General features: G+C 60.8%; 2 protein-coding genes across 3 annotated transcripts; one reads left to right on the top strand and one right to left on the bottom strand.

The window, feature by feature from the left end:
• Positions 1–470: 470 nt before the first annotated feature.
• SLC22A31 (solute carrier family 22 member 31) lies at positions 471–5,079 on the top strand. 2 transcript variants are annotated; one of them, XM_006043128.3, is made up of 9 exons: positions 471–818; positions 1,980–2,083; positions 2,172–2,326; positions 2,611–2,779; positions 2,954–3,099; positions 3,199–3,307; positions 3,419–3,633; positions 4,197–4,308; positions 4,674–5,079. In XM_006043128.3, the coding sequence occupies exons 1-9, from the start codon at positions 516–518 to the stop codon at positions 4,978–4,980; spliced, it is 1,620 nt and encodes a 539-aa protein (XP_006043190.1). In that variant the 5' UTR covers positions 471–515; the 3' UTR covers positions 4,981–5,079. The 2 variants fall into 2 exon arrangements, 1 of the variants encoding a protein (XP_006043190.1); XR_003104510.2 differs by lacking the exon at positions 4,674–5,079 and adding an exon at positions 3,942–4,119 and having other exon boundaries at positions 4,197–4,309.
• A 209-nt stretch (positions 5,080–5,288) lies between these two features.
• CDH15 (cadherin 15) lies at positions 5,289–24,564 on the bottom strand. Its single transcript, XM_025268536.2, has 15 exons — positions 24,546–24,564; positions 24,195–24,287; positions 17,951–18,109; positions 17,630–17,785; positions 16,483–16,627; positions 10,992–11,152; positions 10,183–10,311; positions 9,607–9,792; positions 8,459–8,712; positions 7,662–7,804; positions 7,265–7,501; positions 6,803–7,042; positions 6,466–6,602; positions 6,180–6,347; positions 5,289–5,882 (listed from the first exon to the last, which is right to left on the bottom strand). Exons 1-15 carry the CDS (start codon positions 24,555–24,557, stop codon positions 5,682–5,684), a joined length of 2,421 nt encoding a protein of 806 aa, XP_025124321.1. The 5' UTR covers positions 24,558–24,564; the 3' UTR covers positions 5,289–5,681.
• Between the last annotated feature and the right edge of the window lie 3,409 nt (positions 24,565–27,973).

Here is a 27,973-nt window from a genome sequence, read left to right as displayed (position 1 = left end):
CGCGACCCCCGCACGTCGCCCAGGCTCGGAGCCTCCTGAGGGAGCGTCCGCCCCGGGTCCGTGAGGGCGACCGAGAAGCCGCCTCGCGAGTCTCCTGCAGCCTCACACCGCTCAGACCTCGCGCGCACGTGAGCGCCCCTCTGGCCACGCCCCAAACCACGCTCCGCGCCAGGACGTCTCTCTGACCACGCCCCCGAGACCACGGGCCCAAGCCCTTCACCTGCCAGGTCCTCGAGGGCCCCGCCCCCGTCAACTCCAGGCCCCATCCCCATTCGCCCCGCCCTTCACCCGGGCTTTCCCCGCAGGTTCCGCCCAGAGACCGTCTTTGCCGTCCAAGGCCCCGCCCCACCTCTCTCCGTGCCCCGCCCAGGTCCCGCCCCGCTAACTGCCAGAGCGCAGACACCGCCCCTCTCAGACCCCGCCCCGCCGAAACCGCCCCTATAAGGCCCCGCCCCTCACACACTGTCCCTCTCAAGCCCCGCCGCCGCCACCGCCACAGAGCGCAGAGGCCTCGGATGGAGCCCGAAGCGCGGGTTCTGCGCTTGGCCGGCGGCTTCGGCCGGGCCCGGTGCCTCCTGGCCGCCGCTTCGTGGCTACCGTGCGTGGCGCTGGGGTTGGCGCTGGGCTCGGAGCTCCTGCTCACCGCGCTGCCGGCACACCACTGTGGCTCAGACCCCGCGCGCGCCCCGAGCACCTGCCTGCCGCTAAGCTACCCCGAGTCCGTGCCCCGCGCCGGCTCCGACGGCGCTCGGCCCTGCTCACGTGGCTGGTACTACGCGCAGCCCGCCGCCGACCTGCTGCGCAGCCCGGTCACCCAGGTCTTCTGCACTTGCCCCTCTGTCCCTCGTCTTCTGCTTCCCTGCTCTGTCTCCCCCACCCTCCGCCCCCCCTGCCCTCTGTCCCCTCCTGGGGTTCTCCTCGCTCTTCTGCCCTCGATCGACGGGGACTTCATCCTGGGGCTTTTGATTGGGGGGTCAGCCCCCTCCTGTCTGACGGTGTAGCAGATGTCCAAGTAGGCAGGGTGCCAGGCCTAAAGGCAGAGTCTGAGGCTGGGGGCTGCCCAGGTCGGCAGGCAGTCTGGGGAGGCGGAGGCAGTAAACTGAAGTTGAGCCGGTGAGTTCACAGAGGTCAGCAGTGCCGTGAACATTCCAGCCGCCTGTGACTTTGGGGCTGTGTAGGTGTCCAGACTGGGTTCCCAACAGTTTGAATCAAAGGAGTGATTTGGTCAGTTCCGTTTTGAAGAGCAGGTCTCTCCACTGTAAGGTGTGTGCAGGCTGGCCTAGAGGTAGGGATGCCATGGAGACATCCCAGGACTCTGGGAGGGGGTAACTGGGACCTCCCACCCCCACCCTCCACTCACACACCCCCCAACTCCTACCCCCTCACCCCCCTCCCAGCTAAGGCCTGCCCACCCCTACCTCCCTCTTGGCAGCCTATGTCCCACAGCCACACCCCAGCCCAGGGAGGAAGGGCACCTGCCTGGAAACTGGGACAGGGTTGCCACATCCCTGCTCAGGCTCTTCTGGGGCCCTGAACCCTCTGGGCCTTCTCTTCCTGCCCACCTGTTTGGTGTGGTGACAGTTCCTTGTCTACCAGCTTTCACAAGCAGTCAGATTTTAAAACAAAATCTCTGATGTAGTGTGACCCAAAATAATGTTAAGCTTGGGAAGAAGGAACAGGGTAGGCAGAGAGCTGCAAAGCTGAGGTCAAGGGCCCTTGGCTGGGACAAGCCGGTGAGCAAGGCCCCACAGCCTGTTCTGGAAGTGGCTCTTCAAGTGCATAGGGCGGGGGAGGTGCAGGAGAGGCCTTGGGGCCAGCCTGGGGGAGGGTGATGGCTGGAGAAAGCAGGTGCAGCCCCGCCCAGGGAGGCATTGGGGTAGGACCTCTAGGGTCCTTTCCATCCTGACATTCAGGGAACTCCGGCAGGAGAGGAAGAGGAGGGTCTTGGCTAGCTGATGGGTAACTGGTGTCCCCAACAGAGGAATCTCGTGTGTGAGGATGGCTGGAAGGTGCCCCTGGAGCAGGTGGACCACTTCCTGGGCTGGTTGCTGGGCTGTGTCCTCCTGGGCCTGAGCTGTGACTGGTGAGGCACTGCCCCTTCCCTCCTGCTCAGACAGCCCTCCCCTGAGCTCTCCTGACTGAATCAACGGCTGTCCCCTGCTGCCCACCAGGTTTGGCCGCCGGGCTGTGTTTGTGGGCTCCCTGGTGCTGGCCACAGGTCTGGGGGTCAGCGAGGCCCTGGTTGCCAGCTTTCCCGCCCTGCTGACTCTGCGGCTGCTTCGAGGGGGGGCCTTGGCAGGGGCCTCCCTCGCCCTCTATGTGGCTCGTGAGTACCATGGGGGGCCCTGGGAGGGGCCCACTCAGGCTAGGCCTCTGACCCATTGGAGGGTGCCTTTCCGGCACTCTAGTTGAGGGCCCTTCTCCAGAAGGCAGGAGAGACACTGTTTACTCTGTGGGCTCTGCTTTTCGTGGGTAGGCCTGGGTGACAGAACAGGCCACACATTGGCCTCAGACGTCCAGGTCCTGGTCCTCCAGCCACTGGCTCTCACCTCCCTGGACAAAGCAGTCCTCCTGAGAGGCCTGGGCCTCAGGCTCTCCCTGTCTGCCCAGGCCTGGAGCTGTGTGATCCCCCAAACCGCTTGGCATTCTCCATGGGGGCTGGCCTCTTCTCAGTGGTGGGCACACTGCTGCTGCCCGGCCTGGCCCTGCTCGCCCAGGACTGGCAACTCTTGCAGGGACTGAGCGCCCTGGCAACGGGACTGCTGCTGCTCTTTTGGGGGTAAGTGAGCTGGGGTCATGTCCACTGCAGAGGCCATGTGTATCACTTCCCTTTGACCATTCAGCACCATGCAGGTGGGCACGGGACAGGGACACAGAGAGTCATGTGCTGTGTATCCCCACTGGCTCCTGCCCTACGGGGAGGTCCTGCAGCATCCTCACCCAACCCCTGCAGGTTTCCAGCCGTGTTCCCCGAGTCTCCCTGCTGGCTGCTGGCCACAGGGCAGCCAGCCCGAGCCAAGAGGATCTTGTGGCACTTTGCCAAAGCCAGCGGTGTGGACCCCGAGAACAGCACGGAGGAGGAGAGCTCCCTGGCTATGGGTAACGGACCAGCCAGGGAGAAGAGAGACCTGAGTGCTAGAGGAAGAAGGAAGGGCATCATCCCCTCACTGGTGCCCCATTATGTCTCCCGGTCCACAGAGCTGGATGTGCTGTGCGCGGGACACCCCCAGCCCCGGCACCACTCGATCCTGGAGCTCCGGCACACACACGTCACCTGGAGGAACGCACTCATCCTGGGCTTCAGTTCGTGAGGAGGGGGGGGTGTGGGTGGGCTAAGGGAGGGAGGGAGGGGTCTTCACCTTCCCCCTGGGTGAGATACCCGGCTCTGGCTGGGCTTGTAGCTTTGCATCCCTCCCAGGCTCATCAGTGGGGGCATCAGAGCCAGCTTCCTGCACAGCCTCGTCCCGAGTGAGCCCAGCTTTTATTGGCCCTACTTCCTGGCAGCTGGCCTGGAGGCAGCAGCCACCGTCTTCCTGCTCCTGACAGTGGATCTCTGGGGGCGCCGCTCAGTCCTGCTGCTGAGCACCTTGGTCCTGGTCCTGGCATCCCTGCTGCTCCTTGCAGGGGCCCAGTGTGAGTGTGGGGCCCTGCAGGCTGGCAGGGCTGTCATGTTTGGCCAGGGGTTTGCCCAATGTGTGTGTGCGGGGTAGTTCTGAGATGAGCCCCCTCCCAGAGCTGGGGAGGCAGGATGACGTTGCTGTTCACCCCATCCATCATCTCCCCACTGTGCACTCAGAGAAACTGAGGCTGAAAGAGTTGAGGGCCAAAATGATTCCGTAGAAGGGGTTTAATGTAAGGGTTTGGATTGGATGAGGGCTTCCCTGGTGGCCCAGATGGTAAAGAATCTGCCTCCAACGCAAGGGACCTGGTTCAATCCCTAGGTTGGGAGAAGGGAATGGCAACCCACTCCAGTATTCTTGCCTGGAGAATCCCATGGACAGAGGAACATGGCAGGTTACTGTCCATGGCGTTGCAGAGTTGGACACGATTGATCGACTAACAATTTTGAACGAGGGCAGCCTATGACCCCCAACTTCCAAGTGCAGAGAGGGAAAGCTGGTGAGGCCCAGAGCCTGGAGACACGGTGAGGGGAGGGAGGGTGCGTGGGCAGCGTGGGAGACTCTCCTCCTCTGCAGACCTGCCCAGCTGGATGGTGCTATTCCTCTCTGTCCTGGGGCTCTTGGCCTCCCAGACTGTGTCCGCTCTCAGCAGCCTCTTTTCGGCTGAGATCTTCCCCACGGTGATCAGGTGAGCAGGCCCTGCCAGCACACCCCAATGCTCCCCACACTCCCCAGCTTCATGCCATCAGGACGGGAGTTCAGCTGTCTCTTCCTGGGTGGTGAGGGGCACGCTGGTCACAGAATGGTCTGCCCATCAGCTCGGGAGTGGAGGACAGGGCAGTCAAGAGATGAGAGCCCCCAGAGAGGGTGGGATTCCAGGGGAAAATTGACTGGATTTTCTAGCGGAAAGGACAACTTTGGTTCCTGGGCAGCTTTCCCCCAGACTTTTCAGGTGTTTTCCTGGGACCCCCACACCTTGGCCCCCACTAAGGGTACCCACCCCGGGAGCACTGGGCGCCCTGTGGAGCCATGTCCTACCGCCCTCTCTTGCAGGGGGGCCGGGCTGGGCCTGGTGCTGGGAGCTGGGTTCCTGGGCCAGGCAGCTGTCCCGCTCACCACAATGCACGGCCGGCATGGCTTCTTCCTGCAACACGTGCTTTTCGCATCTTTTGCGCTCCTCGCCCTGCTGTGTGTCCTGCTGCTGCCGGAGAGCCGCGGCCGCACGCTGCCCCAATCGCTGCAGGACGCTGACTGCCTGTGCCGCTCCCCGCTCCTCCGGGGCCGCCCACGCCAAGACCTCCTGCCTCTGCTGCCAGCCTCCCTCCCTGGGGCAGGAACACAGCTGGTCCAGGAGGGGTGACCAGGCTGCAGAGACACTGCCACCCATCAGTGCTGGTGGAAGGGACTTGGAAGGGTGGTGGGGAGCCCGCCTGTTTCCAGGGGCCCTGGCCCCCCTCCAAGTGGGGAAGATAAAGGTATGCGTGGAACTTGGCTTCTTTTCTGGCTCTTCCCTCAGGCCCCACTCTTGGCTGAAAGGGGCTTCTGGCATCCACCTCCCCCTCACAACCGGGCATCCATAGCCCCTCCCACAGCCCCCCACCCCAGGAGCAGCCGGGGGCCAGCCGGCTGCCACAGCTCTGGTGGAACTGAGGTGGCGGAGGCCAACTGTGCAAGGAAGAGAGAAGCACACTTTAATTCACATTTGCCCCAGGGCTGCGTCCTTTCACACAGAGATAAGGTCAGCGTGGGTGGGAGGCACAGCTGGGAACGGGGCCTGACCCCATGGTAGGTGACTGACGGGGGCAGAATGGGTGCCTCCTTCTGGCCACTCCACTCCAGCTCTGAGCCTTGACCTTCCCTGGGGGAAACCAGACGGACCAAGGAGCCAGGGTGGGGCCCAGAGCCATCTTCCACCTTGATGGAGGTCCGCTGGAATTCCCAGGCACACAGCCCTGTTAGGCGTGTCCGCTCTGGCCCCTGAGGTCTGCCCTCTGTGTCCAGGAGGCTGTGCCCTCCACAGGGCAGTGCAGGTCCCCATCAGAAAGCCCTTCTCTGGTGCCCTCACGGGGGCCCGTACAAGTCAGCCAAGCGGGAGAAGCGGGGGCCCCATTCCCGGAGGCAGCTGTAGTCCTGGTCCTCATCTTCCAGGCTGGACAGGATGGAGCTCAGTGTCCCCGCCAAGGAGCCGTCCCCCTCGTAGTCATAGATGAGAGCCGTGTCGTAGGGCGGGACGCTGGGGTCACTGTCTGCGGCCTCCAAACCCTGTGGAGAGGCCGGGGTCTCAGGACCAGCACATGCCGGCTTGGTGACCTCCGCCACCGGGTGGGGCGAGGCCTGGAACCGGGAAGGGGAGGGGGCAGAGGAGGCCTAAGTGGAGGCCGAGGGTACTCGGAGCAGCTCTGAGCCCCGCGCTGCCCCTGCCCCAGATGGTGGTTAGAAGCAAGGCTTCCTCTGGGCGTTTCTCTTTCCTTAGTCTGTAGCCACCACCTCCCTGTCCCACTCCAGAGAGATGCCTCAGGCTTCGGAGGAGGGTGTACGGTGCGCCCCCGGGGCACCTACGTCGTTGATGAAGTCAGCGATGTCTTCGGGGCTGGTGGGCAGCGCACGGGTCACCTGGGGGCGCACTCGGCCGAACGGGGCGTCTCTGCGCAGCGGCGGCCGTCCCGAGGGGGCGCCGAAGGCCGCCAGTTCTGCTGGGTGGCGCAGCTGGTCCATGTCGTAGGCGTCCTGAGGGCGGACGGAGCGCGTTCCGGTCAGCCGCAATCGTCGCGGGTCGGGAGGATGCGGGCCAGCTGGGGCCCCTGGCCCTACCCGCAGCACTTGTAAGCCGCGCCGGCTCCCTCACCTGGTCCTCCTCCCCGCCCCCCTGCTCGTCGTAGTTAAGGATGTTGTCCCGGAGGTCGTCCTGCAGTCCGTGCAGAAGCCTCTTGTCCCAGGACTGCTGCCGGAACCGCGCCAGGAGGGCCACCAGCAGGGCGAGCACTGGGTGGGGGTCGGGGCGGAGGTCGGGGTCGGGTGGGGGTGGAGCGCGAGGGTGGAGGGCGGGGCCGGAGGGTGGGTGGGGCTGCCAGGAGGCGGGGCTAGAGGGCGGGTGGGGCTGCCAGGAGGCGGGGCTAGAGGGAGGGTGGGACTGCCAAGAGGCTGGGGTCCAAGGGCAAGGGCCTGCGGGCGCCGGCACTCACAGAGCAGCAGGATGACGCTGGCCAGCATGATGACCAGGGCACCTAGGCTGATGCCCGCGCCACCTGCCCGCAGTGCAGCGGCTCCCGGCAGGCAGGCGCCGTCCTGGCCGCAGCGGCACACGGTCACGTTCAGGGGCTGCTCGCGCTGCTGGGGCGGCTGTCCGGAGTCCTGGAGCAGCAGGCTGAGGCGGTGCAGCCCCTCCGGGACTCGGAGCCTCGGCCGCAGGCGCGCGTGGCTCACTGCGGAGGGCGCTTGCGGTCAAGCAGGGGCCGGGGACGGCTGTACCCCTCCGTGTCTGTGCACTGAGCAGCAGCCGACGGGGTGGCGCTCCTGGCATGCTAGGCCTCGGTTTCCCCATCTGTCCTCTGCGTCTGATAACCAATCCCCGCCGGGCCTGAGGGTGCACCAGCGGGAACTTCCCCCAGGCTCTGAACCCCAGGGGTGTGTGTGGGGGGGCTCACCATTAACCTGGCTGAGGCTCCAGTTCCGGGCCAGCTCTGGGACCCTGGGGCTCAGCTGGAAGTGGAAGGGAGCCCCGTGGGGGGGCAGGTCCTCATCCGTGGCCCCCAAGAGAAGGCCGGAACCCCGATCTGGTGTGCTGCACAGGCTGCCCCACGGCGGGGACAGCTCAGGGGCGTGGTCGTTGACCTCCAGGATCTCAATGGACAGGGTCCCAGTGGCCGTGCTGGGTGGGGAGGCTGTAGGCGGGAGAGGCCTAGTGGGCCCTTGGCCCCTGTGGAGCCCCCACCAACCCTGTAAGTCTGCTGAGTGGAGCGCCTGGCTCTCGGCCCTTGGGCAGCAGCAGGGGCCTCAGCTTGGATTAGGGAGCCCAGGAACCAGGCTGGGCTCCCCACTCACCGTCATCTTGGGCCAGGATGATGGCCCTGTACCAGCCATCCTTGAGGAAGGGGGATGAGGGGCTGAGCACTCGCTGGGTCTGGACCCGGCCAGTGGCCCCGTCCACCTGCAGCCAGTCCTCGGGGTCATAGTCCTTGGAGTAGCTGTTGGCAAGGAGGGGAGGAGGGTGCAGAATGGCTCAGAGCCTGAGCAGGACTCCCAGAGGTGCGTGGTCATGTATAGATGGGAGCACACTCACACACACACTTACACACACACACTTACACACACACGCACTCTCACACACACACACACACACCCTTTAAGGATAGTCCTCCCACAGCCTTAAGCTGGTGTTTTCCGACTCAATCAACAGATGAAGAAATTGAGGCTTGGGGAGGGCAGGGGAGCTGCCCAGGGCCCCATGGCCACAGGTGACAGCCAAGACACAGTGGTGGGCACAGTGGAGACAGACACAGACAAACAGGGCCAGGGCAGGGGGTGAAATCCAACACAGTGACAGCCAGTCCCAGGGAGCAAGGGCTCCCTGGCATGGACAGGGCCAGACGCCAAGAGGCTGGCCAACACAGACTGGCTGTGTAGGTGTGTGCCATCTGGAGCCCAGCCCTGCCTACAGGACGAGGTCGTGTGAACAAGCACACAGGCCCTTGAGAGCCCCTGAGCCCTCAGTGACCACGCAGAGAAGCCCTCCGCCCTCTGACTGGGTCTCTCATGGGAAGAGCATCCTCAGGACACAGGGCTGCCTACCCTTAGCTGTGCTCCTACCCTGGCTGGGAGGCAGAGGGGCGGGCCCTTACCTGAGCCTCTGCAGCTGTTGTGTGTCAGGGTCCTGGGCAGAGAAGGTGGCCACAGGCGTTCCTGGGGCGGCCCCCTCAGCTAAGCTGGTCCGAAGAGGGTTCTCCTGGAACACAGGCGCCTCATTGACATCCCGCACCTGCACGCTGACCCTAGCCTGACCCCGCTCAGCCCTGGGGGCAGCTGCCTGCAGGGGGGCTTCATTCTGCACGGCCACTTTGAGGTCATACCGCTCCCGACTCTCATAATCCAGGGGCTGGAGGGGGAAGAAGGGTGGCAGCCCGTCAGGACTCTGGACCCCACATTCAGGGCACCATAGGCTGGCGAGGCCTCTCCTGGTCTGTCCTTGGCATGCCTTCTTTCCTTCTTCTTTGTAGCTTTGGAAAGATAAAAACTATGCAGAGAGAATAACAGGAAAATACTTTTGACACTCAAATGCCTCTGTCAGGTGTTGTGAGGTCCGTTTCCATCCCCTGGCCAGGCTTCCTCCTCAGTGACTCAAGCAGTGATCTGGGTCTTATTGCTAAGAAGGTATCTGATGGATGTGGTTGAACTGACCTGTACCACTAGTTGACTGTAAATAAAGATGATCCTGGAGAACCTGGGTGGGTCTCATGTGTGGGTAAATCTCTGAGAGTAAACCTGAGGTTTCTTCTGGGAAAGCAGGATCCTGCCTCCGACACAGCCTCAGCTCCTGACTCTGCAGCTTCTCGCAGCCCTGCAGACTCTGGACTCATCAGCTGCCCTCACAACAACCTGGCTGGCCAGCTCTAGTCAGTCTCTTACAAGAAAGGTCTTCATATATCGATAGCTACATCTGTGTCTCTCTGCAGATGTGTGTAGACACATGTTTGTAGGCATGGGTGTGTATGTGGATGTGTGTACACGTATCTTCTGCCGGTTTTGTCTCTGGTTGGCCGACACATGAGGTCTGTACTTGTGCACATTGATCATTTGCATTAAGAGGCAAAATACCAGAAATAACACATGGGCTTGGGGGCTGCCCACTCCTTCCAGCGCTGGCCCTCTGTGGTCAGCATGGCCCCAGCCCACAGTCTGTGTTCCCGGTCCCCTCGGCTCCCTTCTTAGGGTGCACAGAGGGTCCAAACAGGCTTCCAGAGTGTGAGGAGAGGCTCCCTCCTCAGCTCACCTTCACCACGGACAGCACACCCTCGTTGGTCCTGGGGTCGGTGCGGATGGTGAACTGCCCGTCAGGGTCACCCTCCAGGATGGTGAACCGGGCTGCCCAGTTGGGGGAGCCGGGCAGGTCCCGGTCCTCCACCTCAAGCCGTCCCACGTCCACTCCGCTGACAGCCTCTGCAGCCTCCATGAAGAACTGTGGGAACCTAGCCCCATTATTCACTGGCAGGTAGGGGTGGGTAATGGTCCCCTGGGGCCTCACCCTCCTGCTACCTACATTCGGGGAGTCCAGGACCCAGGGAGCCCCGTCCAGGCTCAGCCATGCCCCGGGCGCGTCTTCCCTGGGGGGCAGGGCTGCCCCCACTCCCACCCAGGAGGAACTGGGACACATCCTAACCCAGGGTCTCAGTGGCTTCCCTCCAGGGCCCTCCAGCTCCTGATATGCTCACAGGCCCCATGCTGGTCTCTAGCCAGGGGTCCTGCACAACCCACTCAGGGTGCCTCCTCTGAGCACCCAGCCTCCCCGTCCTCCAACAACCAGGATGGGGGGAGGGCAGCCCCGGGCAACAGCAGGTAGAGGTGGCACCTGGTCCCCAGTGAACTCAGGGGCGTTGTCATTGATGTCCTCCAGCGTGATGATGGCTGAGGCGGTGGCGGTAAGGCCATCTCCAGACATGTCCGCCACCTGCAAAGTCAGATTGTACACGGCGACCACCTGGGGGCACAGTGACAGAGGGTCAGGAGACCCAGGTGGAGCGCAGGGCAAGGCTGGTTGGCCACCTTAGGGCCTGGGGGGAAGGGCAGGCATACTCCAGGAGGCTCCAGCTCCTGTCCTGCTCCCAAGTTCTGGAGCAAAACAGGCTGCCTGTCCTCTCAGGGTTGGACGGCACCACTGCTGAGCCCAGACTCTACCCCAGCCTGTGAGTAGGCAAGAGGTCAGCTGCCGAATCGGATAAATGCTTGGAGGGCACGTGCTGCATATGGGGGGTTGGTCTCTGCCCCGGAGAGACAGGAGCAATGGCCAAGAGGGGACAGAGATCAGCTAACGTAGTGACTGGCCCTGGGGAAATCAAGGAGGATTTCCTGGAGGTGCCAAAGACACACAGAAGCCAGGCAGTGAGGGGCTGCAGGGGCCCCACAGAGAATAAATAGACACTGTGGAGTCCAAGAGGTAAGGGGCTCCTTTGATGGACCTAACCCAGGCTGGGGAGCCCAACTGCTTTGCAGGCAGTGGGGTGAGGGAGATTTTTGAACAGAAACAAGCTGAGGGCCCCTCATGCTGTCTCTGAATCCAACAGCCCAGCCACCCACGGGGCAGGTCTGCGGGAGCCCAAGGCAACCGGGAGTGTCCGGACCACCCTGTCCAGCTGCCAAGGTACAGCCAGGTGGCCTCACCTCGCGGTCCAGGCCCACTTGCACCGTGCGGATCTCCCCTGTGAGCGGGTCGATGCTGAAGAGCTGGGGGCCGCCCTGCTCCAGGATGGAGTACCGCAGCGCTGCATTGTCTGTTTCCGGATCGTCCGCATCCGTGGCTTCAGCCCTGGTCACGTAGGTGCCTGTGAAAGGCAGGGACGTGCAGGGGTGATGCCCAGGGGTGCCAGCCTCCAGCTCCAGGGTGCGTCGCCTGCTCCCCTGCGGCATGCAACTGTGCCAGTTCCAGGCCCTCGGTCAGCCTGTGCACACACAAACGTCCCAGCATCCTGGCTTGTGCTGCTTGTGGGGGAGGAGGCGGGTGTCCAGTGCACACAGCTGACACCTGTCTCCCATAGGATCCCAAGATGGACCAGGCGAGCTCACTGGGAACCAGCCCATGGGGAGGTAGCTGGTGCACCCGCCACTGAGCAGGCCCTGACCTCAGCCCCACCTGCAGAGTGAAGCAGTGCCCAGGCTGTACCTGCACTCTGGGGCAAACATGGCCCCACATCTCGGGAGAGAGGGGCACGTGGGCCCCCCAGGCACTCGGCACATGTGTCCACCTGCGTTCCCAATCTCAGGAGGGGGGGGGGGTCCGCCAGGCCCTGGAGACATCTCAGCACCTGTGCCCACCTTGCTTTTCCTCTGCAGCGATTCAGGCCTGACCCCCCAGCCCAGCTCAGGTGTATTAAGTGAGCCCAGTGAGGCGGGCTGGCCTCCGGCCATCTGGGGAGCTGCCCCCCAACCTGTGACTGGGCTCACCACAGACCCTCCTGGGCCCTGTCGGGTCATCTGAGAGTCACGCTGGTGTCTGATGAGCTGTAATGACCCAATCACTGGCCTAGCCTTAGAGGTGGGGGGCTACCAACCAGGTAACTCCTGGCACAATGTTGGACCCCAGGCTGAAGCCAAAAAGAACACTTAGAACAGGCACTGGGGCGCAAGCAAGTGCTTCCTAAAGCACCTGCCATGCTCTCTACAACCGAGCAAGTGAGCAAACTTGCAAAAGGAGCCCAGCTTCTCACCATCAGAGAAGGGGACCCAGAAGGGATCCCGCAGAGCTGGACTGGAAGTGGAAGTGCCGGAGAGGACTCGTGACTTGTGATGAAGGTAGAAACACGTACAAACATGGCTGTGAGCGAGCACACATATATGCACAAACACACATCCAAGCACGCACACTCTGGACTCTATATACATGAGCAGCTCTGGCTGCTGAAAGGGCCTGGGCTGCTTTGATGAGTTTCTGATCAGCAAAGCTTTCAGCTTCAAAAGAATGGTGCAAAGAATTATAACTCATTGAATGAAGTGAGGCTCCATAAAGGCATACTGATACATAAAAACAAAATACATATGAGACAGGCTGGGACCTGGGACCCAGGGCTGCAATGCTTGCATCTGGACAGACTTCTCCTCAATCAACAAATACAAAAAACTATAAGGGACTGAAAATAGCTGCATGCCTGTGTGTATGTGCAGTGGGTCAAATTACGGACAAGATTAAAAAAAGGCCAAAAACCCCCCAACTACCACTTCTGAAAAGCAAAAACGGGGTTGGAAGCAAAAGCAGGGTACTGCACATGCCCTCTGCACTCAACACCCATTAAGGGGTGGGCAAACCATTTAAGCCATAACCTCCCGCCTGGCTCCTGAACCCTGGATACCCCTTCCCTCACCCCATACAAGGAACAAGCTTGCCCCCACTTGGGGAGTGAGCAAGGAATCCTGTTTCTTGTATTTGCCCCCCTCCTGCGGCTACAGGCGCCTCAGTAAAGCCTTGCCTGAATTTCTTGCCTGGCCTTTGAATAACTTCTATTGATTAAGGAGGCCAAGCACCTTGGTGGGTGACACATAAACACATACATTCATAAAGGGAGGACTGAAAGTTCTATCACGTAACAGAAAGCCAAGTGATGACAAAGAGGAAAAGATGGACTAGAACCCCATCACTTCCCAACCATCAGGACAGTTAACTCCTGGCAGGCAGGAGCCTCAGGGGCACCAAAGCTGCTGTGCCAGCATGAGGGGACACCTGCGAAAGGATCTCCATGAAGACAGAAGTACAACAATCACAGCAGAGACGCCTGGCGGACACACTCCTGACTACAGGCCAAAGTCGGGCATCTCTGGGAACAGGACCTGTGTGCCTCCTGAGGGGGTCCAGCCACACAGCCCCATTCAGAGACAAGGTTCATAGCGACTATACATGCCTCAGGATGTCAGTGTTGTGACCAATGAGACGAGAGACTTTTCACAATGAAAACTACAAAACGTCGGTGAGAGAAGTTGGAGAAAATATAAATAAATGGACACAAAGCCCATGATCTTGGGTTGGAAGACTTGCTGCCAAGTTGTCAGTACCACCCAGATACAGATTCAATGTAAGCCCTCTCAAAATCCCAAGGATGTTTCCTTGACATTAAAAAAAAAATCATTCTAAAGTTCCTGTCTAATCTCAAGGGACCCTGAGCAGCCAAAACAATCTTGAAAAAAGAACAAAGTTAAGAGGACATACTTCTTGATTTCAAAGCTTTCTCCACAGGTATAGTAATCCGTGCGCATCTGCCCTCAAGACAGACACATAGACCAGTGGAACAGAACTGAGACCCCAAGAATAAGCCTCACCCCCTGGGCAGGTGAGTCTACACAGGACGCCAGGACCATTCAACAGGGAGCAGGCCATCTCCCAGCCAACGGTGCTATGAAAGCTGAACATCCCCCTGCAGAAGGATGGAGCTGGACCTGGAATTACTTACCACCACATACAAAAAACAACTCAAAGTGGATCAAGTCTAAATGTACAACTCCAAACTATAAAACTCCTAGAAGAAAACACAGGGCAAAAGCTTTACAACACTGGATTTAGTGATGATTTGTTTACGACAACAAAGGCCCAGGCAACAGCAACAAAAACAGACAAACTGGACTTCAGGATGCATCAGAAATGCATCAAAAGACACCATCGACAGAGCAAGAAGACAACCCATGGGATCTACAGAACATTTTCAAATCATCTATCTGTTACGGGATAAGGGATCTGATATCCAGGATATGTAGAGAACCCGTAAAACTCAACCACACAAAAAAACAAACAACTCTGTTCAAAAATGGGCAAAAGACTGAATAGTCCTTTCTCCAAGGAAGATGTACAAATGGTCAATAAACACATGAACAAATGCTCAACATGACAAATCACTGGGGAAAAGCAAATACCCCCTCACACCAGCCACACAACCAGGGATTGAACTTGGGGCCCCTGCTTTGTTAGCAGCCTCACAGGATGGCTGCTAACAACACAACCACAAAACAGAAAACAGCAGGTGCTGGTGAGGATGTGCAGAACCTGGGACCTTCCTACACTGCTGGTGGGAATGAAAAATGGTGCAACCATGATGGAGATGGAAGATCCTCAAAAAGTTAAAAATAGAACTGCTACATGATCTAGAAATCCCACCTGGGTACTACCCAAAGGAATTGAAAGCAGGGTCTCAAAGACATATTTGCACACCCATGTCCAGCACGGCACTACTCACAACAGCTAAAAAGTGAAAGCAACCCAAGTGTCCACTGAAGAATAAGCAGATCAGCAAAATGTGGTGCAAACATCCAGTGAGTATTATTCAGGCTTGAAAAGGAAGGGAAGCCTGACCTGGGCACCACACTGAGGAACCTTGAGGACGTGACACTCAGTGAAATAGGCCAGACACGGACGGACAAATGCTGTGTGATTTCACCCATACACAGCCAAATCATGCAGGAAAAAGTAGCCAGTAGATGCCGGGGGCTGAAGAGGGGAAATGGAGAGCTAGTATTTAATGGAGACAAAGTTTTGGTTTGGGAAAATGAGAAAATTCTATGGTGGTGGTAGTTGCACAGCGATGCAAATGGACTTAAAGCCACTTAGAAATGGTTATGAGGGTAAATTTTCTTACATGCATTTTGCTACAATAAAAGTTTGCAACACAAAAGGCAGCGTTGTGAAGACTAGTGGCCCAGGAACTGTCCCCAACAAGGGCGCATGAGCAGGTGGGGGTGTCAGTCTTGCCCCACAAGCAGAACAAGGGGGAATCCTCAAGATCACCCCTGTGTGAGCATGTCAGACGGTGGGACACAGGCGACCTGATGTTCTGGGGGTCCAGGGTGTGAGTGGTCCCCAGGGAGGTGTACACACGGGGGCTCCCCGGTACAGCAGGAGGAGTCCCCCGTGGAAGCAGGAAGAGGGGCTGAGGTCGTCGCAGCCACTGGTGCCCACGCGGGGGGCTGTGCCCTTCCCCACCACCCCCGAGGCTGCAGGCGAGATGCTACTGTCGGTGTCGTCCTCCTGATGATGGCGGCACTAAGTCACTGGAGTGTGTGCCCTGAAGGCCTCGCGTTGTAACCAGGTCCAGACAGGAAGGATGGGAAACAAGGACACAGTGGTTGAGGCAAACACGTGCACCTCTCTGAAGCCTGTAGAGGGATTTGGGGCCACTTTCCCAAAACTATGGAACCATGTCAGAAGGAGAAATTAGAAGTAAAAAAAAAATTATTGTCATTTTAAGTCTTGAAAAGCACAAAATGGGATGAAATAAACACACGTGGGGACTTCTCTGGTGGTCCAGTGGCTAAGACTCTCAGTTCACAAAGCAGGGGCCTCAGGTTCAATCCCTGGTTGGGGAACTAGATCCCATATGCCACAAGTAAGAGTTCAGTGCGGAAACTGAAGACCCTGTATGCTGCAACTAAGACCCGGCACAGTCGGATTAAACACACACACACGCATGTGACAAAGGAGGGGCATGCCTCGGTGGCGACCCTGAGCCTTCCCACCCCTGCAGCACGACTGCCTGGGGATCAGACTGGAGCCCCTGGGACCAGTGTGGGAGGGACAGGGGTAGACTGCTGTCTGCAATGTCTGTCTTCCTTGGAACAGACTCAGGCCAGCGAGTCCGTCCTGTGAGGACTCATGAGGGATAGAGGATGGGGGGTTCTGCAATCAAAGTGTAGAATTAATAAGCAGTAAAGGCAGTGCCGATAATGAGCAGGGGGTCTCCTCTTGGGCCTGAGACTGTTTTGGAAGGAACAGAGGTGCTGGTTGCACAACACTGTGAATGTGGTAAATGCCACTGAATGTTCACCTCCAAATGTGTACTCTTACATTATGTGAATTCACCTCTATTTAGAAGGGGAAGTGGGGAAGAGGAAGGAGGGGTGGGGGGGAGACAAGGGCAGGAGGCAGAAGCGGGAGGGGAGTGCAACAGAAACCACCAGAGGTTTGCCATCCAGGATCTGCCACCTCTGCATTTTGGAAGACTGGGTCATTGAAATTTATATTGCAACAGGAAGTGACTTGAGTCCACCCATGGAAATTCCCTCCATCCTGGAGACTCTCTGAAGGACCTCTCAAGTTCTCGCTGACGGGAAATCCTGGACTTCTGACCCACCAGTGCCCATGGCAAAGCCCCCTCCCCCACTGGGACCCCACCCGGCTCACCTGGGACAGCACCCTCCAGCACCCGGCCAGTGAACACCTCCTGCCTGAAGACAGGCCTGTTGTCGTTCTGGTCCACAACCACGATCTCCAGGTCCGTGGGCTCCTCCAGGGTGGCCCCCCCCAGGTCCAGAGCAAAGGCCCTGAGCTAGTGAAGCAGACAGCAAGGGCTGGCACTGTGGTTCCCAATTTCCAGTAGCTCCCACGAGGGCGACAGGGACAGTGAGAGCCGATTTTGCTTCCTGCAGCGAACAGGTGAGAAGCGGCCCGCGGCCCGGCGGTGCTGGGCAGGCGGTATATCCCCACGAGGGGGCGCCTGCGTCCTCTCAGCAGGCCGGCCGGCCACCAAGCCTGCCCACTTTACGGGAAGGCAGAGCCTTGTGTTAAGTGAGGCTGGAGCGCTTCCTAAGTGCTCCTGGTCTCGGGGCCCTTTTTCTGTAAACGGTTTTGGCTGCTTTTGAAGTTTCCTCTCCACACGTGAAATTTAAATTAAGCCACCTCCTGTCCCTTTGGAGGATGGACTTGATACAACTTCCAGGGAAATATGCTCTCTGACTCAGTATAAGGGAATCAGTCTCTCAAAGTCTGGCGACGGTTCGGGGCACATGAAAACAAAGTCTGAAGCTCCCTCCCTGGGCCAGGCTGGGGGGCTGATCCTCAGTTTACAGGAGACTCAGGTGAGTTCCAGGTTCCCCTCTTCCACGCCTGGCTCACCCAGTTCTGACTCCCCTCCCCACGCCGTTCCTCTCAGGCTCCACAATCCTAAGACCTCCAAGGGGCAGGTCCCATGCCACCCACCCCACCCTGACGGTCACTATGGGGCAGCTGCGTCGTGGGTGGCCAATTCCGTGGGATTCCCCCACGGCGTCCCGTCCCCGCCACACTTAGCAAGCTGGGGGGAGAATCCTCCACACCTGGGAAAGCTGACGCTCACCCTGCTGCCGGCTGCCCAGTCCTCCCAGGCAGGACGCAGCCCTCAGCCTGCTCACGCGCATCTGTCCAATGGGCGAGCGACCCTGAACACCTGCCTCTGTGGGAACGGGTCCCAAACCCTGCCCGCGGCCCCCAACTAAGGACGCCAGTCTCGCAGGTGGAGGTGTGGGCGGGGGCCCCGGCGGGAATGGGCGGGGCGGGGCGGGGCGGGGCCCACCCTGAAGCGGTCGGTCTTCTCCCGGTCCAGCATCGCGTTCAGGGACACCTTCCCCGTGAACTTGTCAATGGAGAAGACGCCTCGCGGCTCCTCGTCCACACCGGGCCCCTGGATGCTGTAGATGACACTACCCAGCTGCTGCTTGTCCGACTTGATCTACGGGCCAGGAAACGGGTTGGGGAGTTGCCCCCAGGGGAGGGGGTCTCTCCCCTAGTTCTCCGCCCCTCCCCCAGCTGGGACGAAGTCGCTCGGCCTGTGGCCCCAGGGTTTCCCCTTCCTAAAGCACACGCCCTCAGGGCCCCTCTCCACTTGGCCCCTCACCTGCACCAGGGGGAAAGGGAGGCGCTTGTGGTTCTCGGACACGCTGATGGGAGGGATGACCCAGGCTCTCCTCACGCGACCCAGTGTGGGTGCCCGGCGCCAGGGGTACAGGGTGCGGGGCCGCCTCAGCCTGGGGACCCCCGCTGAGGGAAATAAGCTCTGCAATGAAGGAGAACGGCCATCACCAGCACAGCAGTGCCCAGGGCTCCCCTGCCAGGGCCTGACATCCCCTCCCTGGATGCCAGGCCCTCCCCCATGTGGCCAGGGGAGGCTATGGTGCCAGCACCTGGGTGGCATGGGGAGCTCAGGAGGACAGAAGGTGGCCTGGCTCCCAGGATCCTGGGGAGGCAGGGGGTGGGGGAGGTGGGTTGTCCAGAAAAGACAGCTGGGCCAAGCTGGGCAGCCCTCCCACGCCTCCCCCTACTTTGTGGGTAAATAGTGCAGATAACAGGGTGGAGGGGCAGGAAGAGATCAGCCTCCCCACACATGGCTGATCTGTCAGAGGTGACTGTGGGGCTCCTGGTGGGGACGTGGGGGTGACACACAGCCATCCCCGGCCCCACCACGGTTTGAGTTCCTGAGGGTTGATCGAGATTGACCAGGCCAACGCTTCTGTCCTAAAAGGCAGGGGCACCCCTACCACACCCAGGGCAGCTGTGCACACCGCAGGCCTCCTCTGCCAGACTGGGGAGGGTGTAGGCTCCCCCCTGCACAGGCCTCTTCCTCCAGGAATAAGGCCAGGGGAGGCAGGACAGCGTGTGGGGCTGCTGTGTAAGGCTGCCATGCTCCCCCAAGTCTACCCAACAGGCAAGAGTGGGCATATCACCCACCTCCCAGGCCCTGCCTGGCTGCCACCTACTGAGCTCTGGGCTCAGAACCGCACCAGTAAGGCACCTGGTGGGAGACAGAGCACCTGCCAAAATGCTCCCAGACCCACCGTGAGCTCACCTGACTGCCACACTCAGACAAGGAAGCTGAGGCCCAGAGAAGGAACTCGGCTGGGGGTTGAGGCAGAGCTGACAGCAGCCCCAGCTAACACCAGAGCTTCCTGAGGCCTGGTTGAAGCATGCGGTTTCTGTGTCGGCTCCTTGATCGAGCAGCGGCTGATCTGAGCCTGGGCTCAGGCACTGTGGCCGGCTGAGCATAGAGGTATTAGGTGTCCTCCACACCCCCCAAGTGGTGAGTGGGGCTGAGGCTGGTGCAGTCTTGGGGGACACAGAGCCTGGCTGGACTTGGATGAGGGCTGTCAGGGCCCGAGGAGGGGTGGGGTGGGGGCACTGTTGGGACCCAGCTTGGCGTGGCTATAGAAGAATGTGAGCAATGTGCCATTCATGGCTGTTATGAGCCCCTCAACTGGGCTGGTGGCTTCAGGAAAGGAGGGCAAGGTGACTGGTGAGTGCAGGGTCTCGGGGTGGGGGCTGAGAGGGAGGAGAAGCCCCTCAGCCAGGAGGCTGCTGTTCTGGGCAACCTCTGGCCCGTGCCCCCCTCCCCAGCACAGCCTCCCTGTTCTGCCCAGTTGGGTCCTTGCACACTTTGCTTACAGAACCACAGCGACACCCAGACTAAGACCAGCCTCCCCAGGGGCCCCGGGCCACCTCCACACTTCTGAGTGCCCGTCCTGCCCTCTCACCTGAAATGCCAGGAGCCTGCGGTCCAGAAAGTAGCAAACTTGGTTAGGAGAGAGGACCAGCCATTTCACCAGGCCCCCAAGCTCCCCGCGGCCTGACAGATGGCCGCAAAGCTTCCAGGCTCCCTGGCTGCTGGCCTCTCACCAAGCACAAACCAGTGTGGCACTGCCACCAGGCGAGGACCTGCTGGCCTTTGTCACAGGCTCGGGGGACGGCGTCTGTTTCCTGGGCATCTCAAGGCAGCAGCTCCTTTGCCCCCCACCCCACCCTTCCTGCCCTCCTTGATGGCCCTCAAGGAGCAGCACAGCCGGGAGCCCCAGCACCACTAATGCTGGAACCTCTGTCAGGAGTGTTTCTGAGCTGCCCAGTGACACAGAGGCCCTGCCTTGACCTCAGCGTGGTGGAGGGCTGGGCTGGGCAGGTGTGGGGGACAGTCAGCAGGTACTTCTTGACCTCAGGCTCTTGGAGGGACCCTGAGGGACACACTTTGCCCTGCCCACACCTGCACTGGCCCTTACACCCCTGCAGCCCCCCATCAAGCCTCTGGCTGATCCCTCCCCACCCCCAGCTTTGGCAACACCCCATTATGCCCACCAACTTGGCACAGGGCAAGTGGCCTGGGTGGGCTGTGGGATTCCCGGCCACCAGACTCTCCCCAGCCCAAGGTCACAAGGTCAGCAGAAGCCATGGAGCCTTGGCAGGGGACCCTCACCCAGATGAGAGGCTGCAAGGGGTGGGGGCCTGGGCTGGGCTGCAGCCCATTTCCCACTCTGGGAATGTGTCTCAGTTTGTCCTTTGTTCTCCCGACCCTCCCTTTCCAGAGACAATGGTGGTCAGTGAAGGCCTGGGAGCTGCCTAGGAATCACAAAACATTAGGGCTGGGACGAAGCCACGTGTACAGAACTGTGGACATTGATCGGAAGAAACTCACAAAAGCCCCCGTGCCACACAGAAGCAATGGGTGTCAGGGACCCCCTTCCCCCAGTGGGGGTCCTGCAATTCCCCAAGGCTTACCCTCAGCCCCACCCTTAACCAAGAGCTGAAGACAACACCCGGAACTCCTAGAGATGCCAGGCCCCCTGCCCTGCTGTTGGGCCCCCAATCCCAAGGCTTCTGAGTAAAAGAGCTCCCTGCCACATTTGGAGTTCATGGAGCCCAGCCATATGGTGAGCACCCCACAAACCGGCAACAAGGGCAGGAACGGCCTTGCCCACCCCAGACCAGGCAAGGGCTGGAGTGGGTGACACTGTCCAGCTGCGGGCTACCAAGGGCCAGGCCCCGAAGCCGAAACCTCCTTGTGGGGCCTTTCTGGCTCAGGACCGCTCATCCCCTGGGACCTGTGGGGTGCCTTCTCCACCTGGCCGCCACAGTGCAGCTGGGCTACTTCAGCTTGACTTGTCATCAGAACCAACCAGGATTGGTAAACAATACGGACAGATTCCACCAGTTCACCCCAGACCTACTGAGTTGGGAATCCAGGCAGGCCCAGGGCTGAGAGGTAGGACTGGGAGACCCGGACTGGGCTCCACCCCAACTCTCACAGGGTCTGGTGTGGGGTGGCATTGGGGTCCCTGGTGGATCCATCCCTACCATCGACTGTACAGAAGTAAAAAAGTGTCAGAGCCCCAGAGGGGCGGCCAGCTGCCCTTGACCTTCACTGGGGTCCATCCTGCCCAGGGGCCTGGAGGCAGCCCGCAGAGCTCTTTGCTGTCTTCACCAACCCTCGGGTTCAGAACAAAGAATTACAAGGCAGGCTGTCTCCCAGAGGCCCAGGGAAAAGAGTTGGACACTCTTCCGTGCTGGGTAGAGACCCTGGTGACCAGGGCAGCCAGTGGGACAGCAGGGAGAGCCTGCTTCAGCTCCTGGCCCTGTGGCCTCCGGGGCCCCTGTGAGTGGTGAGCAGGGGATCCCCATGCATCTTGGCTGACAGAAGGGTGTTTTCAATCTCCCTGCCCATGCAATCAGAGGCCGCTGTGGACAGGGGAAGGGGTTCTGGGGCTCTGCTGAGTCACGTGGCCTCTGGGAGGAAACCTCAGCTGTGCTCCCGGGAGCTCTGCAAACTCTGAAGACCCCCTAGCAAAAGGAAAGTCCTGGAACAGGGCAGCCCCCACAGCAGACACACAGTCTCCTCCAGAGCAGGCCAGGGGATCAGCCCCACATCAGCGTGACAGTAAGCAGGGCTGCAGGGAGGGAGGCCGAGGTGCCGCCCTCGCACAGTGGGCGGGACAGCGGGGAGCATGGTGCTTGCCTTAGTGGGGGTGGGGGGAACAGCTGTCCTCTGCCTCACCATCCTGTCCCTCCGCTGAGGCCTGCAACAGCTGGAGGGGGGCTCAAGGGAGAACCACAGGGCCTCTGGGCCAGGCAGACAACTGGCTCCATTCCTGGCATGCCTGATGCCTGCCAGGCCGTCCAGGAACGGGGTGGCCTGGATTCCAGCCGAGGAGGTGGGGGGAAGGGGCTCAGGCCTGGGAAGCTTGCGGGGGAAACCAGACTGGAAACGTTTTGCCCACAATGTACCTCGGCCTCTCCCTGGCCCAGGCAAACCGCACCCACATGACCCAAGGCTCCAGGCCTCCCCCGAGTCCCTAGAATTTGAGGAACCCAGGCTCGGAAGTAATGTTGGAGGGGTGTCTCCACACACAAGTGCAAGGTCTATCATGCAGCTCACCGGAGCTGGGGGCCCCTTCCAGCAGTGTGTGGGCCGGCTCCGAACTATCTGCTCCCTTCCCCCAGGCGGGGCAGGGTCCTGGGGTGGGGTCCCAGTATGGACCCAGCTACTGGGGGCACTACGGGCACAGGGGAGGAACTGACAGAGGCCGGCTCTGAAAAGATACACGCGAAGCCCCCTGGCTGAGATTTCAGGAGACATAGGCAGGGGGGAGGTGAGCCTCCTTCAAGCCCACCAAGCTGGCAATGGGCCTACACAGAGTCTGGTCAACAGCCCCTACCCCAGGGGCCCACCCCAGACAGCCCTGCTCAGGACCTCTCAGAGGGGAAGGAAGGTGTGTCCAGGAAGCGGCCACAGGACCCCTGTGGCTGGACAGGAAGGGACAGAAGTCTGAAAGCTGAACTGGGTTGGGGAGGGCTGATCCAGGGGACACTCCCCTTGTTTGGGTGCTGATCCGAGCTGGGCTGAGTGCAGGAACATGAGCGGCCAGGCCCACTGACTGGTCCACCCCCCACTCCCGCCCCCCAGAATCCTTGCAGTCCCAGCTGTCTGGGAGGGGGTGCATTCTGTACTAGCCCTGGGGGAGGGGAGAGGAATCTGAGCTCTCCTCTCCTCCCCTGGGACCTGGTCAGGGGATGACACCCTCGGTCTCAAAGGAGTGGGTCTCTGGGAACCAGGGGCCGGAACGCAGTTTCTGGAGCGAGTGGAGCCCTCTGGAGCATGTGGGGCATCTGGGCCTGGCTTGGGAGGAGCAGAGAGCCCATTGCACCCAATGAGCTCCTAGCAGGGGGTTGAGGGGCACACGTCATGGGCATCTGGGCTGTGCTGGATAGAGGGTGACCATGGCCTTTCTGAGCTAGCTAGACACAACAGTGGGGAGTGGTGAGCATGGTCTACAGGGGGTGGGGGTGTCAGTGAAATGGCCCAAAGGCAGGCGTGGAGGTGGCTGGAGCTGGGGGCTGGAGGCCTGAGGGGCTGGAGGCCAGGCGCTGGAGGGTCCAGATGACAGGCACTTAGCTGCCAGGGGCTAAAACCCAAGCTGGCACACCAGAACTGTGGGAGGGTCTGTGGGGATGAGAGGGGATGCCCTGGTGGGTGTGAAAATGTAACAACAAGCAACGGGTCCTAAGCATGGCTCATCGCCCTCCTGATCATCACCTGTCCAGTCTAACAGGCCTGAGGCCGTCCCCTTCGGCCTCACCAGTGGCGCTGGCTCACACACTGCACTCCTGGGCCCAGCCCAGTGCCTTCCCAGCAGCTAAGGGGTGTGAGGAGGTGGTCGTATCTAGGGGTGCCCATGTGCAGAGTGGGGGCTCTGTGCTTCCCCCCACCTGCTGGCTCCCAGGCTGCAGAGACCTCAGGGTGTGGGGGTTAGGGGGCTGGCAGGAAGTGTGGAGGCAGCGGCTATGTGTGCTGGGACCTGTCTCTACTGGGCATGGGGCTCCCCAGGGAGAATGGGTTTCTGGAGGGCAGAGCTGCCCCTCCCCACCGGACACAAGGGGACCTTGGGCTCCATCCAACGAGGCGGGTCAGCGGCCAACTCATGAGGGGTCGACATGCCCGGAACCTGGCCTCCAGGCTTTCCCAGCCAGGGGTGCTCCTGCTGCCTCCTCTCCCCATGCACCCCATAAGACTGAATACCCCAAGACCCTAGGGCTGAGGCCAGCACCTCCAGCGTGAGGGCGGCCTTCTGGGTCCTCTCTCCTTGCAGTCCCTGAACTTGGCTCCCCGTCCTGTCCACTGGGGGCCGTTACACTACTCTCCCCGAAGGGCACAGAGCCCGCTGGACAGGGCTGCCCCACCCAGAACCCACCCGGGCCCCTCAGCTCACAGCCGCCCACAGGAGCCCAGAGCCAGCGGTCCCGGAGGCCGGAGGCCGGGCTGCTCCACTCTGAGACGCGGCGCTTAGCACAGGGGCCAGCGACCCCCGCGCGGCGCCCGGCCTTACCTGGGCCAGCAGCCCGAGGGCGAGGAGGAGCGCTGCGTCCATGGGCCGGTAGCAGGCGGCGGGCAGAGTGTCGGGCGGCGGGAGCGGCGCCTTCTGCTGGGACAGGACCCGGGTGAGTGACAGCACAAGTGTACGGGCGAGGGAGTGACAGCACGTGTGCGGGGGCAGGAGGGGCGGGGCCTGGGCGGGGCCTGCGGCTGAGTGACAGCACGTGTCCAGGGCGGACCCGAAAGCTGGGCTCCGGGTCAGGCGGTGGAGAGGAGGCCTGTCAGAAAGGCTGCGAACGTTCTCCCTCATACTGAGCACTTTCGTGCTCCTGCCTCAGGGCCTTTGCACTGGCCATGTCTTTACCTTGACTGCCATCAGGCTCCAGTCCCAAGGCAAGGCGCTTGACACTTTGAGGGCTCGATCACTTTTGCCGTGTTCATTTAGTGTTCGCGCTGTGGGTGGAGCTCCTCAGGGCGGGTTGACCCTTGCTGCCCCCTAGGGATAGCATACAGGAAAGAGAGCCCAGCCCTGCCTGCTCCTTTCTTTCCTCGTCGGTCGGAAACTGCTGGGTGGAAGGGGCAGGCTGTCTCTCCCCTCCCAGCCCCTACCTCCTGGTGTGTCGCTCAGAACCAGGGGAGGGCAGGAGGTAGGGAGGTAGGGGGTGCCCTGCGGACCTCGAGCAGGGGAGTGAGGAGTATCCTGTGCGGGAGCTGGTCTCCGCGGCAGAAGCAGGCATGGGGCCTCTGCCCTCCTCTCTAGATTGAGCAGGTGCAGCACCATCTGTGCCTGTAGCCTGCTTGGAAGGAGGCCAGGCTGCCGGGGTGGGGCGGGGGCTCCGGCAGTGACTGTATCCCTGGCACTCAGGGCTCCAAGGTGGGGGTGGAGGGCGGGAGTCCCTTCCATCTGCAGGCTCCAAGGCCCTGATGCTGAATAGTTCCTGGAGGCCACCGTCCTGCCTCTGAGGTCAGGGACCCAAACCCGGATGGAGGAGGAGCCCTCTGAATGCTTTTGGGTTTCTGCCCCCATAGGTGAGGTAGAAGGGGGTAAGGGGGGCGCTGAGTGCCCAAGTCCCCTGATTACACCCTCTCCTCTCTCTAGTCCATCCCTGCTCTGCGCCATCTATCTCCTCAACAACCTCGGGATGGGGGCTCCAGGGGGATGGTGAGCTGGACCTGGTCCGGGGGTGGGGCGGCCCAAGAGATGCAGAAGGCTGGGCCGAGTCCAGCTCTGGCCCTCGCACAGGAAGTTCTCTCCGCTGACTGCTTGTGTTTGAGCCTCGAGGGCCTATCCAGCACTGGTCCACCCCAGGGTGCCAGGGCTAGTTGGCCTTTTTCCCAGTGGACTCAAGGCTACTGACCCTCTGGGCATCCCCTCCCCTTCCCAATTCTGCAGGCCCCAGGCTGCCAACCCCAGGGTTCAACCCTTCACCACCAGCAGACCCTCCCTGGGGTCCTGTGTCAATGGGGGGTGGGGCCTGAGGTGTGGGTGTCCTCACCCAGCTCCAAGGGGTCTGGATCCCCTTCCCCGGGTGGTCTCCCCTGATTCTGGTGGGGCTTGGGCACCTGTGAACTGGGTGGAGGGCAGAGGCTCCACTAGGGGGAGCCTTGGGGGAGGGAGTAGGTGTAGGGGGTGTGGGAGGTGGGGGTCAAACCTTGGAAGGTTCATCCACCTGTTTAGGGATTTGCAGCTTTCTCTTGATAAAAGAGAGGCACTGAGGCTTTCAGCAGGGAAGTGAAGCTCCTATAACTTTTAAAAATAATGTAGTTATATCAATAATAACATAATGATAGTGTAACAAGGATTATTATTACGTGTAAAAGAATGAAACAGTGAGGTTATAAAGTTGTTTACAGTAACTTTCTGGCAATGTAGTCGGGTGTGTAACTGGGCTGCACGGCTGGTGTTCAGTGGGCATTTGCTTGCTGGGCTCCCTGGGATAACTTCATGCCCCCACCCTCGGCCCAGTCTGCCCAGGGCTCCATGGTGCACATGCCCATTCTGCAAGAGAGGGTCAGCCAGGGTTGTGTGGCAAGGGGACAGATGGCCAGGTGACTAGCTCCTAGGGCTGCAGAGAGCAGTGCCCACCCACCCACCCAGGGTTCAGGCTCTGTGTCCAGAATGGGGACACAGGGGAGACGGAGAATGCCTGGGGGTTCAGGAGAATTAGACAGAAAGGAGGTGACCTGGACACCAGGCACTGACCTGGGTGAGGACAGGTTCCTTGTGGACATGAACGGAGTGCCTGTGGCCGTCCAGGTGGAGGTGCCCAGGGGCAGCTGTTGGCAACAACTGTCAAGGGCAGTGCTGCTTCGGGGGGCCAGGCACTGACCTCACCTCACAGTGGCTGGCCCCTCTGGGGCCCCACTTTACCAGGCAAGGAGCCAGAGGCCAAGGTGGCACAGCCAATCCTGGTGGGGTCTGGGAAGGAGCCCAGGCAACAGGCGGCAAGGCCCTCGCCCCTTCCAAGTTCAAGCCTGGTCTGGAGGCTGGGTGGAGGCAAACACTCCCTCCCCTCTTCCTCCTTCCCTGTCTCCCCCTTCCCAACCCTCCCACCGTGCGGTTTCCAGGCCCCTTCCAGGACCTGGGGCATCAGCTCTCCAAGGCTGCCCTCCCTGGGAAGTCAGGCATCAACAGATCCCAATGTAGTGAGGCAGCATGAGTGTTGCGGGGCTGGCGGGGGAGGGGGTCGCGGGGGCGGTCTTCATGGAGCCAGGCAAACAATGGGGCAGATCTGGGAGGGTCCTGACCCGCTGCCTGGCCCCATGGCCAGAATGCAGCAGTGGGGCCCTGAAGAGGGCTTCCTGTCCCTTAAATGGGGCCCAGGGTCAGAGAGGACAGCGGGGTGGGCTGGAGCGTGGGGAGCGCAGGGTGTCACTACCCCGTCCAGACTGTGCGCGCCCCCTGGCGGCCACAGTACAGCCAGGCAGGGCCTCCCAGGACTGCACAGGTATGAGTGTCTGCAGGCAAGTTTGGGGGGGCCTTGCCTATTCTGGAGCCCAGTGACGGCTCCCAAACACACATTGAATGGTCATTCTCAAACTGTTTCTAAAGTATTGGGTGCACAGAAGACTTTGGACAAACAAATGGACAGAGACAGAAGACAGAGCAGGAGCTGGGGGTACTGGCAGCTCCCACTGGCCCTACAGCCCTGAGAAAATGGGAGCTGGGCTAGAGGTCCTGGGGCGGCAGGCTCTGTACCAGCCATCCCCAGGGCTATCTCTGAGTTTCAAATTACCCCCCGCCCCCACCCCCCCTTCTCCAGCTTCTGGGACCAGGGTCCTTCCTGCCCAGCAGCCCTGACACAAGGGATGAAGGGTCCCAGCAGGTACTGGAGTAGGAGGGCATGGATCTCTCCTCTATCCCTGCAGGGATCTCTCCTCTATCTATCCCTGCTATGCCCAGAAACACCAGCAGAGAGCAGTGTGGCTCCAGGTAAGGTGGAGGCAGTTGTCTGGTCCTCCCTGAAGGGGCCAGCCCTGAGTCTGGGGGGCATGGCCTCTGCCAAGTGGCATCTTCAATGACCAAGCCAGGCTGCCCGGCCAGAATCCCAAGCTCCTGAGGCCAGCCTGAGTCTCAGGCCACGGCGAGGACCTGCAAGGTCCAGGGCAGCAGGCCCAGCCACACTGACGCAGTGCAGGACAGGCCAGAGAACAGAGGTCTCTGGGCTCAAATTGTCAGGCTTGAAAGCAATTCGTAAACATAACTGGCACCCCCAGAGGGTGGCTCTCATGGAAAATCCACTCCAGTAAAAACCTCGAACAAGTGGGCAGGGCCAGGGCACCCCTGCACCC

The sequence above is a fragment of the Bubalus bubalis genome, chromosome 18, assembly GCF_019923935.1.
Source record: "Bubalus bubalis isolate 160015118507 breed Murrah chromosome 18, NDDB_SH_1, whole genome shotgun sequence".
Classification (NCBI taxonomy): domain Eukaryota; kingdom Metazoa; phylum Chordata; class Mammalia; order Artiodactyla; family Bovidae; genus Bubalus; species Bubalus bubalis.
Note: the sequence above shows the minus strand (reverse complement) of the source record. Positions and strands in the feature narration are given on the sequence as shown.

Coding starts and splice junctions, on each gene's coding strand:
- SLC22A31 (XM_006043128.3), top strand. CDS start 516: ATGGAGCCCGAAGCGCGGGTTCTGCGCTTGGCCGGCGGCTTCGGCCGG. Junction 819..1,979: donor TGCGCAGCCCGGTCACCCAG/GTCTTCTGCACT, acceptor TGTCCCCAACAG/AGGAATCTCGTGTGTGAGGA. Junction 3,100..3,198: donor GGAGAGCTCCCTGGCTATGG/GTAACGGACCAG, acceptor CCCGGTCCACAG/AGCTGGATGTGCTGTGCGCG.
- CDH15 (XM_025268536.2), bottom strand. Junction 11,153..16,482: donor GCTGGAGGGTGCTGTCCCAG/GTGAGCCGGGTG, acceptor TGCCTTTCACAG/GCACCTACGTGACCAGGGCT. Junction 7,502..7,661: donor CATCCTGGCCCAAGATGACG/GTGAGTGGGGAG, acceptor TCCCGCCTACAG/CCTCCCCACCCAGCACGGCC.